Raw genomic sequence first — 18394 nt, forward strand, 5'->3', positions numbered from 1 at the left:
TAAATACATATAAAATCGCAATGTCACAGAACTTAATGTATGCACGAAAATGCTTAACTCATACATTTCCTTTCAGAAAAAGAATTGTACATTTTTATTTCTATTTTAAGCATGTTATGTGCCGATAAAATCAAATGATTGCCATTTTTTTTTCTTCTTCTAATTTCAGAAAACAGGTGTAGTTTTAGTACATCTGCAAAATTTTCTTCTCAGTTTGTGAAATCTCTTGAAAGAAAATGCAAGACAAAGAAACGGTGGACGAAGCTGAGGAGGCCTTAACAACCAAAGGCGATTCCATCAGCAGAACCCCCGACAAAAAAGAGGCAGACGCAAATAAAAAAGAGTCAGCAAAGGATGGAAAATTTGCCTTCAAAAAGATGAAGCAACCAAAGAAGGGTAATATTTCCTTTAATGCATACTCTTAGAAACTTAGTCAAAAAATAGAATCAAAAACTTGTTTGGAGTAAGCAGTTTGGAATGAAAGAAAATTATTCGAGACACTTCCACGTTTATTGAGGCAATAAACCTAGTTTAGATGTTTCACATCCCGCCTTCTTCACTAATAATTCTACAAATTATGTAGTTTATTCTTTGTTTTCTGTGTGACCTCTAATTTGTCAAATTCTTTACTTTGTTTTTGAAAAGAATTCTAAATATATCAATGTCAGTGGTTCAGTAACATTTTACGAATTTATAATTTTAATTCAATTAATTAAGCCATTTATTAATTAATTGCAATATATATATATATATATATATATATATATATATATATATATATATATATATAAAGGGGTGATCAAATGAAAAGGTACGAAACGACACGGTGGGTACAAATGTAGACTTTATTCAAAATATACACCATAGGCCTGTGCACAGCGATCCCACTGATGAACAAGCCGCAGGATTCCTTGTTCCCAGAATTCCTGGGGTCTTGACGAGACCCAGTCCTTCACAGCGTCCTTGAGTATGTCGTCCGAATTGAAGAGCTTCCCTTTCAGGTGTTTCTTCAGTGGACCAAACACATGGAAATCGCAGGGCGACTAGTCCGGATTGTAGGGCGGATGGTCCAACGTCTCCCACTTGAACTTGGCCAGTTCCATATGTGTGAGTCTGGAGACGTGTGGACGCGCGTTATCGTGGAGCAGAACCACACCTTACGTGAGCAGCCCGGTCTTTTGTTCTTGATGGACCTGCGTAGGCGTCAGAGTGTCTCACAGTACACATCGGAGTTAATGGTTTTTCTGTGCTCGAGGAAATCGGATAACACCTCGCTGCTCCTCAATCGTCGAATTTTGCAACTCGAACGCCATCCGGTCCTCATACTGACTGCCGCATCATTTGGACGCCGCTTTTGATTAGAGCCTCTGCTCTCTCCTGCTCATGCGGGCACCAGCGCATGCTCCGATCCCAGTCAGAGACTCCAATCGCATCCCGAGATGTCTCGCTACGTTCTCCCATACTGGAATATGCAAATATTTAATTGTTATGTTTTTACGTCGTTTCGTACCTTTTCATTTGATCACCCCTTGTAGAAATTATAATAAGTAATATTTGAGAGGGGAAGAAAAAACGTTGACGAAACCTGAGAAATTAATCTTATTTAGTGTGGAGGGTTAAAAATGTAAAAACCAGTTTGATAAGGAAAAAAAAATTAGTGTTTTATATAATTGCATCTCTCATCTTTTCAGTTACTTAAGGTAATTAAAGAGTTTCGGATATTTTTAATATTGCCTCCTACAATTAAACTTCGTCAGATTTCGATAAAGTTATATTTTTTCTCCTCATTTAAATATTAATTTTTCACGTTAGGAAAAAGCAAGTTTAATATTTTGTATAAGTTGGTTTTATCGGAAATTTGAATTCGAGTGATCTCTCCCCTGAGCCACAGTGGCACTATCTTAATGTATGGTAAATATAGAGATACATCGCAAAATTATCAATTTTTTTTTAGGTTAAGCAATGCTCATATAGACAAAGATCTATCTGCGGTATAATGTCTGCCTTTATTATACACATTGTTATAGAGTGTGTTTTATCTGTATATATTACTAAAAAACTTTGGAAATGGCTAGAATACTTCAAAAACATAATAAAGAATTAAAACTATAAATAAAGAGAATTAGAATAAATTACGATTTACACTCGAAGATATTTTAAACTCATTTATTGCTGCTCATTGTAAAACTTTCCAAATTTTGGACTACAGCTAGCATTTCTTTTCCGGTAGGGGAGAGTGGGGTCAATTGTAACATTTTTTACTTAACTATTTTTAACTAACAAAAAATCTAATATATTATTAGTATTAATTGACAGACGAGTAAAGTAGACTATCCTCTACTGGAAAAAAAAATACCTAATTTTAAATGTTATTATATTAGTTATTAACAATTTTTGACAGTCGAGCACTTGTAACAATTGCCCCCACTTACGGGATCAATTGTAACAGTTCATAAATTCAACTAAAACATAGTTAATTATACATATTATCATAGTTGTGATATATTTTTTCATTGATCAAAATAGTAGTGATATTTTAGGAGTAAAAATAATAATGAACAGAGACCTAAAGGGTTAAACTTTTAACTTTAAGGGGTTAAAAATTTTAATTTATGCTGTGAAAGGTGACAAATAAAATAATGCACATGCAACATAATATAAATGATATATGAAACTATTGGTGGTTCTTAAAGACTTAAGTAATGGTTTGTAAACATAAGATTATTTATTTTCAGCTGTTACAATCGTCCCTTTACTTATTGTTACAATTGTCCCCAAGACGCCATTTCAGCTTCATTTGTTAAAAACAATGCTAGTTAATTAGCAAAACTGATCTTTTTTTTATTGAAATGTTAATTAAGGTGTCCACTTACATATTCGGTTACTAATTTTTATTTGTTTAAACAAAATTACTTTGTTACAATATAATATTCTAATACCAAAAAAAGTACTTGCGTGGCGTGAAAATATCTTTTGTGATCTAACTCTTTCAAAAGTACATAAAAATGATTGCCATCAGGGGTGTACATGTAGATTTATTAAATACACCTTGTGCGCCACCTAGGAACCAAATCTAGAACCCGACACTCGAAATTTTTGCTCTGTTACAATCGTACCCTGTTACAATTGACCCCACTCTCCCCTACTCAACGTGCTAAATAATAGTTAAAAACACAAATTTTACACATGTAGGAAAGGCAGTAGGCTCACACAGCTTTTCACTTAAGAAAGGATACACGATTTTTTTTTGTACATAAAGCGTTTTGATTAATGACCTTTAAACTTTTTCCTGCTGCATAGCTATTTAAAAGAGAAGTTAGATTTAAAGTCGTTGGACACCTCGCGGAACCTTACCTTGGTAGAGAAAATTAATGTAATGTTCACGAGAATTCCTTCAGATGCTTAGCTTTTACGAAGGTTCACATAAAGGTGTGAGTTGACTGTTTCATGCTAATCATGAAGTCAGTTCTTCTCCATCAGAAATGGTTTTACACCTGTTTCCATGGCAGCAGTGGGGAAGGGTTCTCGAAAAAGCTGGACATTATTCAGTGAAATTTTGAGTTATAGTTGATCTTTTTTGGTATTTTCTCACATTAACTAAGTTTCTTCAGTTGTTCTATTTGATATTGCCTAATAAATAATCCTTTTGACTTTTGTAGAGAAAACAGATAAAAACAAACCAGACAAAAAGAAGTACGAAGGCGAAGGAGTAATATTCAAAGCAAAACTCATCGGTGTGGAATCTGTAAGCGATGCAAGAGGCGACAAAATGTGTCAAGAAGCCACTAAGAGACTTAAAGTAAATATCATGCCAGGATTTATTTTTCTCTCTCAAACAAATGGGGAAATATGGATGGTAGTCGTAATCTTTTAAATAGGGTTCAAAATATTTAAGATTGCGTTTACCATGCATGTTTTGTCGGTACAAAATCTTAAGGTTTGTTTATTCAGAGAAAGTACGTTTCATGTCTAATTTTCGAACTTGAAAGTTAGTACTGTTTTATTAGTATATTTGAGACCACCCTGTCGGACCATTAAGATTGACACATAGTTCGTGAAAATCCGTTTATTAGAACATAAGTTATTTAAGGTGATGTCTTTTTTTTTATTTTGCGAACTGTATTTTATTGAAACGTGATCAAAGCCTGAATAAATGCTGCAGGGTTATTTTAACAGGGGCTTATGTAGATGATTGGATCTGGTTTGTAAGCCAAAAGTCTACACCGCTTATTTATAAATCCGACTTAAATAAAACGAAACAAATGCTTGCGGATTTTTGATCATGGGCTGTTTTGTTTAGGAATGAATAGAGTATGTATTCATGGATCTGTAAGGTTGTGTCGACACAAAAAATCTTTGTAAATAGAGTCTCAAAGACATATTTCTCGGCGCACTTTTACCAATAGTTTCGGCAAATTACTTTTCCCTTTGGCTGTACGTTTTAGTAAGAAGTGGGAATAGACTGAATTGAGGTAAACGGCAAGATTTGGTGAAACCATAGTAACGAAGAGGGGAAGAGTAGAAAAACCACGTATCACAGAGACGAATATTTTATTTACAAAGAGTATAATTATATATTATCGACCCAAGAGGGCTACATGAATATTAAGAGGAGTCAATGAAAATCTGTAGAAACAAAATGAAGCAGAAAAAATCTATTGAAAAATAAATACTCAATAAGAGGGGAATTAGGTGACATAGCACTAAAATTAGATAGCTAAAAAACCAGTTTTGAAAAAATGATCTCAGAAAAAAAAAATTTCTTTCTATTTGTGACACCTACCGCTTCATACAATTATTTTAGTTATTTCATTTCAAATTTATAACCTATTTATAAAACTCGGAAAACATTCAATCATCTAGCTTTAGTACAAAACCCAGGTCTTCAATAGAAATGTCCATATTCAATAGCTTTCGTACAATACCTATTATCTATATTTAATATCTAATTTCACTATGGTTAGGGAAACAATGAATTTTTAAAATATCAAAAATGAACACTTTTGTTTTGTATATTAATGCTAGAAACCTAATTATTTTTAAATAATTATTTTCGATAGCAAATAAAGATTAGAGCAAATTTTATGTGAAATAAATTCAACACTTACAACTTAAAATCTACATTTTTATTCAAACTTATGCAATTTGTTTTGAAATGAGGACCTTTTTTTTCAAAGATATATAAAAAAAATAAAGAAGAAGAAAGAGTGTTATCCAAACAGTAGTGTTGTTGACAGTGCGGTACAACTTTAAGTTTAGTTTGTTTTGCTTAACTCGTTTTAAAAATTAACCTTTTAGGAGAAAAAGCGTGGGTGCTTTTATTTGGCAAGTGCTCAATGGTATCTTTCCAAATTTTCATATGCAAAGACAATTAAAACAAGATTATGATCCAGAGATTTAGACCCTGTATCGCGGCGAAAAATGTCGCTGGTTCGTGAGCCGAACCTGAAATATAAGTATTTTATTCTTTACAAGCGAATAGTATTGGTAAGAGTTTTTTTTTTTTTCTGTAGAGTTGGCGCATGTGGTATGTATAGTCAGTCTGGCAATGATTTAGCGTTCAGCAGTTTCTACATTTTTTTTATAATTAAAAATTTTAAGGACAAAATGATATAAATGAGTATTGTAGATGCTTCGTTGTATACTAATAATAAAAATATACTATGCGCACATTTTAATAATAACTATTCATTCCTTTCTACGAAGCATGTTTTAGTTTGAATAAAACTCTTTCTTAATCTTAGAAATTAGAAAATTATTTATTCTTATTTCCGACAGATTGATGTAAAAATGATTATGAATAGTCTTTGATTTTTAAACTTTTTTTTTCGCATTCCTATTTCTTCATAAACCTCTTTCAACTGTTCTATTTCATAACCATGTCTTTCTCTTAATTACAGCTAAACGTTAAAAACTTGGGACCTCATAAAAGAAAAATAAGTGTAGCAGTTTCTTTACAAGGTATAAAAATAAAAGATGAGAAAACAGGGGTAAGTAGGCTTTGAATAACACAGATTAAGCTTGAATGATACGTTCTGTTACAAGTATACGATGCACAAAGACTTGGATCTGTGCCCTCACCAAGCTTCAGGTACATGCTATAACTGTTCAATGTGTATGAGCTCACGTAAAGCAGTGGTCGGATTTCGGAAGAAGCTGGTCGACATCCAAAAGATTAAATCGCTCATATGTATTAACCACAAGTGCTTCTTGTGCAACAAAAGTATGAAAAATATAAAATAATTCACTAACACATTATTTTAATTATTATTATTATATTATCCATACAGAGTGGTTTGAAGTTTTTCGCTTTTGGAACGTGATTTTTGTTGTACACTTCTATCAGATTTAGCTTCAAAAATAATTTTCATGTTTTTTAGAATTTTAAAAATCAGCCAGCAGTTGTTAATTCAATCCTGGCAGCCGAAGCAATGTGCACCTTAAATCTGTTGCGGTTAAAGTCCTCGCGTCGGTTGTGGGGTTGAAACTTGGGTACCCCTGCTCAGGTACTATCCATGTCGTCTGACTGTGGTTAAAACGACGCTACATTGCTAGCGCATAGATTTCCAAAAACGGGGTCAGGGGTTCAATGAGTGCAACCTTGATCACCCGGCACACATCCTAGCTTTCTTTGAATATCATATTTCTAGGAATGTCAAGCACAGCAATAGTTATAGCGGCACTCGAAAGTATTTGGGGTAAACAAACTTACACTTACAAGGGAAACTAGAGAAGTGTGACTCGCCAATTTTGAAATAAACTAGTGGGATGTATGCCTTATGAGGAATAATTTTAGGGGGCAACATTCGTTTCGGCCCATCGAAGGTCCTGTGAGAGATGAAAAAGTATATCAATCTATAGAAAAATCGGTATTTTATTACTTCAATGCAGACTATTAGTTATAGCAATTATCTCATACTCCAATTAATTTTGTGGCACTTTCACGTACTATATAATGCATATTTATTGTCAAAATTGATTTCGAAAATTTTATATATCTTTAGTTTTTCAGAAAAACCTGTTAGGTTAATTTTTAAAAAAAATTTACGTAAAAAAATTTTTCTTCAAAAAATTTTCCAAGTTAATTGGAGTATGCAATTAATTAATAATTAATTTGCTAAATAATTTATTAATTAGCAACTTAATTAATTATCCAATTAATTACAAATTAATTGGAGTTTGAGACAATTACAATAACTAATAGTCTGCATTGAAGTAATAAAATACCGAATTTTCTATATATTGAATTATTTTTTATCTCTCACAGGACCTTCTGTGGGCCGAAACGAATGTTGCCCCCTAAAATAATTATTCCTCATTAAGGCATACATCCCACTAGTTTATTTCAAAATTGGCGAGTCACACTTCCCTAGTTTCCCTTGTTAGTAGCATCACTCTTGCTGTGGTGGACATTAATAGTAATATGGAGATAATAAGTTTGAATTATATGTATAGTTAGAAGTTATATGTATAGTATAGAAGAAAGCTGTTTCGTCATTGGGATGATTGGCGGGTGTTGCACTCACTGAATATTTGTAGTGCGTCGTCCATGACACAAGTAGACATCCATGAATCAAACGTCTTTGTTAATCGTATACTTGCAAATCAATTTATCATTTAAGCTCGCCTTATATAATAATTTTTTTTCTTCAATTTTCTTTGTAATATATATATACATATGTACACAAGTTGTTTTGTAACCACAGTCCTTAATGTATATATTTGCATCATTGTAAATAAATGAAGTCCTATAAAGAGTTAATTTAGGCCCGTAAAATCAGCTTCAGAGCCATAAATACTGCCTTTAGCTTCGCCCTCCAATAATAAACTAGTTTTTGTCACAACCATGTCCACTAGTTAGGTCACAAACCTTACACATGACTTCCCCATTTAGTAGATTTCATAAGATAGTCTGATCGAAATCTTCAGCAATTTGTTCAGCTTTGAGTATGTACTTTGACTATTCAATTCTAAATAAATTTAAGAGAAAACATTTAAATTTTAAGGTAAAGAGTTTAACAGTTGTCAAATACTGTTCAATAGAAGCCAAAAAATTTATTTTCTTTTCAGATAAAAAAAATAGGGAAAAGTGGGGTGAGACAGGGTCTTTTGGAGTTAAACTGTTCATTGTCAGATTCAATCAAGATATTCATTGTTTAGTTGTATAAAATATATCTTTTTGGATAAATCATACAAGTACTACTTTTCTTATAAATGATTCAAATCACTCTTACGCCATTAGTGGGTTAAGACCGGGTAACTTTATGAAAAATTTAGAAGTAGTATCATTTCAGTAGCAAACATTTCTTGACAGAAAAATTATGCGTGTTATTTACATGTGATGTAGTCAAGGCCCGAGGAAGACTTCTCATAAAAATAAAGTATTCATTAGCTTTTTAAAAATAAAATTGCAGATAATTTCTCTACATCTATATAACACAATTTTGTATAAAGGGATGTCAAAATATGAAAAGTAAGGCTTTTTGTGGAAATGGCTCGTAAAACCTGGGTTCAGCCTTGGATGCAGCTATCTGCTCAAGAAAAAACGGGTCTTAAACCGAGAGCAAGAGATTACCAAAACGTAAATGAATAATGTTATTAGTGGACTAAATTGTTTGTTAAGATATGAATATTTAGTAAACGCATCATAAGCTGGACAAAAAATATTGCGTTTGTAGTAGCTGTAAATGACTAATAAATAACAAAAAAGCTAGCAAAACAAACTTATTAACACAGAGGCCGTGAATTAATCAACACTAATATGTTAGATCCTTTTTCTTAATAGTAAACTTTTTAACTTTTAATTAAATAACAAAATAAATACATGAAAAAAAGTGTTTCAGATAAGTGTTATTTTGTATTCCGTTTTAACATTTTAAAATGCTTAATATTTTAATCACCTTCATAAAAAAATAATAGAAAGTAATTTTTACAACTTCACAATTCAAACAGTAGGGGAGAGTGGGGTCAATTGTAACATTTTTTACTTAACTATTTTTAACTAACAAAAAATCCAATATATTATTACTATTAATTGACAGACGAACAAAGTAGACTATCCTCTACTAGAAAAAAAATAAATACCTTATTTTAAATGTTATTATATTAGTTATTAACAATTTTTGACAGTCGTGCACTTGTTACAATTGTCCCCACTTACGGGGTCAATTGTAAGAGTTCATAAATTCAACTAAAACATAGTTAATTATGCAGATTATCATAGTTGTGATATATTTTTTTATTCATCAAAATAGTAGTGATATTTTAGGAGTAAAAATAATAATCAGCAGAGACCTAAAGGGTTAAACTTTAACTTTAAGGGGTTAAAAATTTTAATTTATGCTGTGAAAAGTGACAAATAAAATAATGCACATGTAACATAATATAAATGATATAGGAAACTATTGGTGGTTCTTAAAGAGTTAAGTAATGGTTTGTAAACATAAGGTTATTTATTTTCAGCTGTTACAATCGTCCCTTTACTTATTGTTACAATCGTCCCCAAGACGCCATTTCAGCTTCATTTGTTAAAAACAATGCTAGTTAATTAACAAAACTATTCTTTTTTTTTGTTGATATGTTAATTAAGGTGTCATCTTACATATTCGGTTAATAATTTTTATTTGTTTAAGCAAAATTACTTTGTTACAATATAATATTCTAATGCCAAAAAAAGTACTTACGTATCGTGAAAATATCTTTTGTGATGTAACTCTTTCAAAAGTACCTAAAAATGGTTGCCAGCAGGGGTGTACATGTAGATTTATAAAATACACCTTGTGCGCCACCTAGGAACCATATCTAGAACCCGACCCTCGAAATTTTTGATCTGTTACAATCGTACCCTGTTACAATTGACCCCACTCTCCCCTAATAATAAATAAAAATATTTTCCAATTAAAGTTTATTTCTTTCTTTACTAGGCTGTGATGTACCATCATCCCGTGTCACTTATATCCTTCATATCTCAGGATATTACAGATGCAAGAACTTTTGGTTACGTTTTTGGATCTGCAAGTGAACCACACCAATTCATAGCAATCAAAACGGAAAAGCCAGTAAGTTGACACCGTCTCATCGTAATGAAATAAATCTATTTTGCCAAAAGGATCGTCAAGATATGTCTTCAGCTCTAAAAAATATCCTCAGGAATCATGCCGTTAGGTTCACTCATTCAGGTTCCATTCAGGTTCACTCCACCATTCAGGTTCACTCCACCATGTAACGCAAATGAAAGTTGGGCCTGAGATGCTTGGTCCAGGAGCTTTATTTTATTTGATAAACGGCGTTGAAGAGTCGATCCATTTTTTGGGTTTATGACTATTTTATATTCATCTCCTTAGCCTTGTTATTTTTAACCAAACCCAGAAGGCAAGGGAACTCCTGGATCAACCATTGGGACAAACTAGCCTTCCAGGTGGACTTTTTGATGCAACTAACCCGCATTTGAGTTACATGGGAAGAAAAACGAAAACCTCTTGCGGTTAGACCAACGGCAAGGGGATTCTAACTCATCCGTCTACCACTGAGGAATTTTACGTCGGCACATTTCGAATCGACCAGCCATAGTTTGGATTTAAACCAGAGTCACCGTATCGGGATACGAACGCTCTATACTTTGAGATTCCAAGGCCCAACAGCTGAATTATTTTCTATGTTTGGCTCAAAATTACAAAGCTGCTAAGTTGAACTTTGATATAACTCCAATATGAATCGACACTGTCAAACATAGGTGACAAAATAAAATACTTCCTATCAAAGAAGACTAGATTTCTACATAAAAGGCCGTTACAATTATAATTTGATAACGTAAAAATAATTAATGATGATACAATATAAGTTAATCGTTTATTATAGGATAACGTATACTTTGTCTAAAGATCGATTAGAACGTTATGGTTGTATAAATTCAGGACTATCTGAATATTTACAAACACGAGTAAAATTAATTCCACCTCAGTTTTAAAATAGATACAAATACTACAAAAAGCAGTAAAGATAAATATTTTTCTAATTCTTTAAAGAATATTTATGTTGGTGATTACATATAAACAAGGTGCCCCAACTGTGTTTAGAATGTTACATACATCAACGACTATAGCATGTTAAGAGGAATATTATTCTAGTTAGACCAAGTAACACATGTAGGTAGAAGACCTGAACTTCGGTAATTTTTCACTCCATGAATTATTTCGAGTGAGAGAATATTTACTACAGTCAATTCGCTATAACTCGAAGTACGATAACTCGAATATTACTATAACTCGATTTTTTTATGAGGTCCCGACCCTTTTATCTTCCATTTCATGTTAATGATTCTCGATTACTCGAATTTTACTCCCTTTAACTCGATTTTTTTTTTTTTTTTTTGGAACTTTCAAAGCAAGAAAAAAAACCTAGGAGCTGATATCTTGCCCCTTCCTTTGCAACACACACACAATGCTTTTCGCACTCTTCATGGAGAAGGTAAAGCTGTCCCTCTTGAAGTATGTGAACTGTGGTTAAATGAAACGTTACCAAATTTACTTCAAGGATACAGTGAAAAGGATGAGTGATGTTTTCAATATTGATGAAATGGGTTTATTTTTTAAATGTCTTCCAAATAAGACTATGATGTTTAAGGATGAAAACTGCTCAGGGGGTAAAATGAGCAAAGAACGTTTGACTGTCCTAGTTGGAGGAAATGCGTCTGGGGCAGAGAAATTGCCCTTACTTGTTATCGTTATCCCCGATGTTTCAAAAATGTAAAAACGTGTCCTTTGAATTACAAGTCTAACAAAAAGTTTTGGATGACATCAGTTTTATTTGAAGACTATGTAAGAAAATTTGATCGGAAATTCTTCGCTAAAAAAAGAAAAGTGATACTCTTTATGGATCATTATGCACAGCGCATAATGATCTACCTAATTTGAAAGCAGTAAACTTGCAGTTTCTCCCGCCAAACACAACAGCAAAGTTGCAGCCGATGGACCAGGGTATCATAAAGTGCTTCAAACAGTCTTATCGTAAATGGCTTGTCAGAAAAATAATCTTAAATATTGTAAGCATTTAGAAGATTTGTAATTAATAAGCATTAATTAAATAATCCGACAATATTTTGAAAGTCAAAAACCGAAACTAACGGTAAGTCGAACTTCCGATATATCGAAGTTTTTCGTCAGTCCTATCAGATTCGAGTTATCGCGAATTCACTGTATATAGGCAAAATAAGTTAGCATGAAAATAAATGCTAAGAGTTTCAATAAAAAATGCTTGGAAATTTGTCAGGAGTCTTTTGCTAAGCTGCATTTTATGTACGCAGCGCGCTTTATTTAATAAACCTCAACACAATCAGTTTACAATAAATTATGATTTTTAATGAAATACCTGAAGGTAATATATTTTATTCTTTCTAATATTTTAAGTAACGTTTTCATGTAACTGCTTTACTTTTAAATTCATTTTTTATTTCAATATCAAATTTTGAAAGAAAGGTATTTTTCATTAGTTTTATCATTTTGACTACGACCTTCCAATATTTACATGAGATAGTCTATAATTTTTTTGTAATGCCTTTCTTCAGACATCACTTAGACAACATTTATTAACAAAATATTTAAATCGAAAAAGAATTCAGAAGCACAGTTTTCACATTTTTTAATACAGAAAAATAATAATAAAAACGTTATGCTGTACACATAGTAAAAAAGCAAGATTTTTAAAGATACGGGCAAGCATTTTAAAGTAAGTTTTGCTTGTTCTTCATTTTTTACGATGGAGAACGACATTTTTTAATTCAGTGAAACCTATTAAGTTGTCCACCTCTGCCAATTGAGGAACTGTCTAAGTTAAGATTAATGGTTAAGTTCCCGAATGCAAAAAAAAAATTTTTTTCTACCATTATACTTGTGCAAGTAAACCATCATATTATAGTCTAGTCCCAAGAGTAGTTAAGTCTAAAGCTATTTTTTACATCGGCTAATCTTCGAACAATCCAGCGATTAATACGAATTCAAGTCAGATTTTACCTGATTAAATTGAGTTTTTTTTTTCATGCTTAAGTAAAAAGAAAGAAAACAAGTAAAAATACATACAGGCAAAAAGAAATAAAGTTTCAGATCACAGATAATCAGTATGGACTTTAAAAAAAAAAAAAAAAAAACGGAATTGTTAAAAACAAAATTTTCAACTGTTTTCTCGATACATCACAATTCTTAATTTATTTCATGCTTTCCTTTTCAGGCTTTTCATGTCGTTTTGGCAATTAGAGATTTATTCCAGACGGTCCTATTTCACAAAAAGCAAGAAATCGATAATGCCAAGAATGAGTCCTCTAAGAATGAGGTGACACAACCCCAAAATGAAGTACGTCTCAACTATAGCTCTTAAACTATATAATAACACATAACCTTTTTTTTTCTATTTACGTTATTTTGTTTAAAAACTAATTCGACTACTCATTTACTTTTCTCCTTGTTTTATTTACTTCTTTAATTCATTCCCTATAATAAATTACAATTAAATAACGATAACTACAGTTAATATCATGAAACCGCTGCTTAACATAAGTTCACTAATTAATAAAAAATGATACCTAGAGCCTAACTATAATGTATTTTTATTAACCTATAATTCTAGCAGCCGAATTATATCGAATGCTCTGCTCCAAGAATTTTGATACATAAAATGATCTGTGGTTATCGTCAAAAATAGACAAGTCTCGTTAACCAAATTCCATATCTTTTTGACGAATGATTGTATTAAGAAAATTATTATTATTTTTTTTTAAATAACGGCAGGCACTTGAATTCTCGTTCTTCACCTTGGAAGATGCCGGAAGTGTTGCTCATTTAACGTTACCCAGTGGGCACCTGTGAACCTAAGTCACGGAGGCGAGCAACATTGACCACGCCACACTGCCACAAACCCGTTCATAGGGCGGGCCACATTCACACGTCACACACAACAGAGGACAACACAGAGAGAAACATCCATGCCCAGAGCGGGATTCGAACCCGCAGTCATTGGCTTCGCAGTCAGGCACGCTAACCGCTCGGCCGGCATTAAGAAAATTATGAACAGCATATGAAATGTATGGAAATAAATGGTTCAGTAGAAACCAGGGCTCGAAAAAACTCAGAAATTTTACGCGTCCCCGAGGACGGCTTGTCCAACAATGCACCCGTCCTCCGTTGAAACTAACCCGTCGCTTTTCAATAAATAAAAATATAATTTTCTCCTATTTATTACAAACATTTATGTAAATTGCACAATGAATTAGTCGTTGCTAGGATTACATTATACAGTAATAAAAGAAATGCTAGGTTACTAATAGTAACCTAGTATTTCTTTTATGAAATAATTTAAATGACAAGGGTCAAGTTATCTGGAATGTCAAGTTATCCGAGGGTACTGCGTTTTTTAAATGAATCAAATACGACGTTTGCCAGTTCCACAATCAAGCCAATGATTTACAGAGGTTTCTGAACAGAAATCTGAAAGGGGTTCCATTTAGGTAGATGTTTATAATTGCTTTTAAAGCTTCTTGTTTAAGACCAGTACGTATTGTGTTTTTTTGTATGTTTATTGCTGCAAATTACCTTTCAACCGCTGCAGTACTCCCAGACAGAGAAAACATCAATATATGCGCAGTATGTTGCTGTATTGTGGGTCATTCTGCTGCCTTGTAACTTACAAGACTCTTGTAAGATAACAAAAATTGAAAATGTATCACGAACATTAACGGGAAAATGGCCGTCCGCGCGGACGTCGGATTCGAGAAATTCTTTGTCCGCGGAGAATTTTTGACTGTCGAGGACGGGCGGACGGGCTGTTTTTCGAGCCCTGGTAGAGACTTAATTAGTTCTACTCCATTCTGCGACGTACATCACAGTTTTGAGAAAATTTCTGCTTAAGAGCCTATAATAATAATGCCTACTATCTGAAATCTCTGACTCAAATAACTAAGATTCCCAAAAATTAAAAATTCTAACAAAAATATAGTATAAATATTCTCCATTTTTTGCAATCACTAACTATCAAAAGTGGTGGTTTTTAGAACTCAGTTTAGTAGACCAGGCCACACATATTTGATTGCTTCAAAACTGACTCATTTTATATGTTTTGACTAGTTCACAAATTAAATTTTCAACACTATTTTTTTTTACTAAATAAACATTCTAGTTTAGTTACATTTTATGGACTAATGTCACAACCTAGCAGCAGTACAGTCATCTTTATGAACATCGAACTAAGTAAATGAATGTGACATCTTTATCAATTTTCTCTATTGTTAACAAATGTTTTTTATGATGAACATTTTCATATAACTTTTGCTGAAAATTAAATTTTTTATTTTTTATAATAGAGTAAAACAGAAGAAATTTCTTCAACTGAAGAAAAGGCAAATACTGAAAATGTTGTTTTTGTAAGTATGACTTCCTTTAACTATATTTAGTTCATATGACTTAAATTTATAGAAAATCAATGCTTGTTTTATAGATTTATTTCTAATCTAATCATTTTGGTGAATAACAAAATTGTATTTGTATCAGGGCTCGAAAAAACTCAGAAATATTACCCGTCCCCGAGGACGGCTTGTCCAACAATGTACCCGTCCTCCTTTGAAACTAACCCGTAGCTTCTAAATAAATAAAAATATAATTTTCTTTTATTTATTACTAACATTTATATAAATTGCACAATGAATTTGTAGTTACTAGGATTACATTATACAGCAATAAAAGAAATACTAGGTTACTAATAGTAAAACCTAGTATTTCTTTTATGAAGTAATTTATTTCTTTTATGAAATAATTTAATTGACAAAGGTCAAGTTATCTGGAATGTCAATTTATCCGAGGGTACAGCGTTTTTTAAATGACTCAAATATGACGTTTGCTAGTTCCACAATCAAGCCAATGATTTACAGAGGTTTCTGCACAGAAATCTGAAAGGGGTTTTCCATTTCGATAGATGTTTATAATTGCGTTTAACGCTTCTTGTTTAATACCAGTACGTAATGTGTCTTTTTGTAAGCTCATTGCTGAAAAGACTCTTTCAACCGCTGCAGTACTCCTAGACAGAGAAAGCATCAATTCCACCATGCGCAGTATGTTGCTGTATTTCTAGATTAGAGTGTCATTTTAGAAGTAAGGCGCTAGACTCTTGTAAGATAACAAAAATTGAAAATGTATCACGAACATTAACGGGAAAATGGCCGTCCGCGCGGACGTCGGATTCGAGAAATTTGTTGTCCGGGGGGAATTTTTGACCACCAAGGACTGGCAGACGGGTGGTTTTTCGAGCCCTGATTTGTATACATAAAAATACATTGTATTTCTGATAGTAGTGTCTGATTATCTAACATTAAAAAGAAGAAAAAATTTTTTTCTTTTAATTGTATCATCAAAACACATAAAAAGAAAGTTATTTGTTTTATTATTTTAAAGGAAGTTTTGATGACAGAGCCAGCTGAAATGATTGATGAGTCACCTAAAACAGAAGAAAATTATGAAACAATTGATGATCTTTTAGGTTTACAGGATGAATTAAACCAGCTTCAGAAGGTAATAATTACTTTAATTAAAATTTTTTTAGATAACTAAACTAAATATAAATGCAAAATACGGATGGTCATAAACGAATCATAAAGCTAATTTTCAATAGCATTGCATGTGGCACTGGTGTAAAAAAAGGCTTCTGAGTTACTATTAACGATTCATTTTCATGCCAGAGCCTTGAGTTCAATAAAATTTTCAAGAATTATAATTTTTTTCTATACGGACTATTTTTTCTAAATTTTTCTTTAGCATTCTAAAATCTCATAAAAATATGAAATAAATAAATAGCCAAAATAAGAGGCAACAGTTAAAAGATGACAACTGATTTTTTTTATTTCTAATGTTTTTAGTTCACAATTTAAAACTAGTGACTTGATTTAAATATTTTAAACTCGGAAAACATTTTGAGTAGCCATATTGGGCAAATACTTAAATCCTAATCTTAATAATAAACTTTTTACAAATATCGAGTCTCTTCACCTGGTAAGCATAACATTGGGCTACAACAGGAGCTTTCTAACGTCCTTCACGGTTTCAGGAAGCTTGCTCATATTAGTATCATAGTATAGATTAGTATCATAGTTTTAACTCGGTTAAACATACACGCAAAGAGTTATAAAAGAAAATACTTTTTCTCTGGAGCGAAGGACACATTACAAAATTAATTACATTTTGTTCTTCAAGTTTTTCTTTATATTCCGGTAAACATACCCGAAACAAAATAACTGGAGCGCAGAATAAAAAAGATAACCCTTCACCCTATTCATTGATCCGATATTTAAAATAAGTCTTAAAGCTTAATTAATTTTTTAAATATATTAATTTTAAACTACTAAATCAGAAAACTTTTTTTAGCTGATGTATTTTAATTTGAGAAAGGAAAAAAAAATACCTTTCTGAAATTAGAATGTTTGCTTTCTTTTCAATTCACAAAACAGTTCCCTGTTATAAATATTGCTGAAATATGACATTAGAGTGGGGCATCCTTAATCCAGGAGTTCCCTTGTCTTCTGGATAGGATTCAAAATTACAATGCTAGCAGTAAATCCAAAATTGGGTCGGCTGTCCAACGATGGTCATAAAATAGACATAGAGACTATGGGGAGTATAATCATCAACCTGGTTAAAATTATTTAAGTTCATGAAATTTTGATAACTATGGTACTAATACGAGTTTTTCTTAATAGTGAAATAATGCTAGGATTTGGAACTTGAATAAAATATTGTAATATAATAAGTTCCCTTGAACTTACATGAGTTTTAATTTCAGGGCATAGAGCAAATGGACACTAGTATTGCAGCTGCAACAGCATTCAATTCTGAAGTACCTATCTTAGAAAATGATCCATTTGATACATCGTTTGTGCTAGGCCCTAAAAGGGTAAGTTTCGTACCAGTTTTTCATGAAAACTGTTGTTCATAAATTTTGTGAATACAGAAGAATAAAAATTGGGAACCCATTTAAAATTTTAACATGTTCCTATCTCAATGGATTCAACTATAAGTGACCGGAACACACCCATTCTTAACGATTTCAATCTAGTTTACGGGCAGGGAGATCTCTGGACAAGTCGCTTTTGCACAAGTTTTAAGTGACCAGACAAAATTCGTTCAAAGCACTTTATCAGTTAATTATTGGAGCTTTTAGATACAATTTAGTGGTTAGCGTAAGACTCATCCATTCCTATAAGCTAACAACCAGTTTAGCGATTAGGTTGACCACAAGAAAGCAACAGGCTGCAGAAACTGTGAATGTTACTTTTTAAAATTCTTCTTGTCACAGGCAGACTTTAAATATTTTGGTTAGTAAAGCACTTGTGAACCATTGAAAGTTAATAAGTTTTAACTAACTA

The 18394-nt window shown here is 32.2% G+C and overlaps 1 protein-coding gene across 12 annotated transcripts in view; it reads left to right on the forward strand.

Moving 5' to 3' along the window:
* LOC107437589 (uncharacterized) overlaps positions 1-18394 on the forward strand; it is a 236234-nt gene that overhangs the window by 212527 nt on the left and 5313 nt on the right. For all 12 annotated transcript variants that reach the window (XM_087167509.1, XM_087167508.1, XM_087167510.1 and 9 more), the window contains 8 exons: positions 170-396; positions 3660-3799; positions 5901-5990; positions 9924-10058; positions 13222-13344; positions 15347-15406; positions 16431-16547; positions 17812-17922. In XM_087167509.1, coding sequence (XP_087023635.1) covers positions 237-396; positions 3660-3799; positions 5901-5990; positions 9924-10058; positions 13222-13344; positions 15347-15406; positions 16431-16547; positions 17812-17922 — 936 coding nt within the window. In that variant the 5' untranslated portion in view covers positions 170-236. The remainder of the gene's footprint in view (positions 1-169; positions 397-3659; positions 3800-5900; positions 5991-9923; positions 10059-13221; positions 13345-15346; positions 15407-16430; positions 16548-17811; positions 17923-18394) is intronic.

This window comes from Parasteatoda tepidariorum, chromosome 7 (genome assembly GCF_982258835.1).
Source record: "Parasteatoda tepidariorum strain Cologne lab strain chromosome 7, Ptep-v5.0, whole genome shotgun sequence".
Classification (NCBI taxonomy): Eukaryota; Metazoa; Arthropoda; class Arachnida; order Araneae; family Theridiidae; genus Parasteatoda; species Parasteatoda tepidariorum.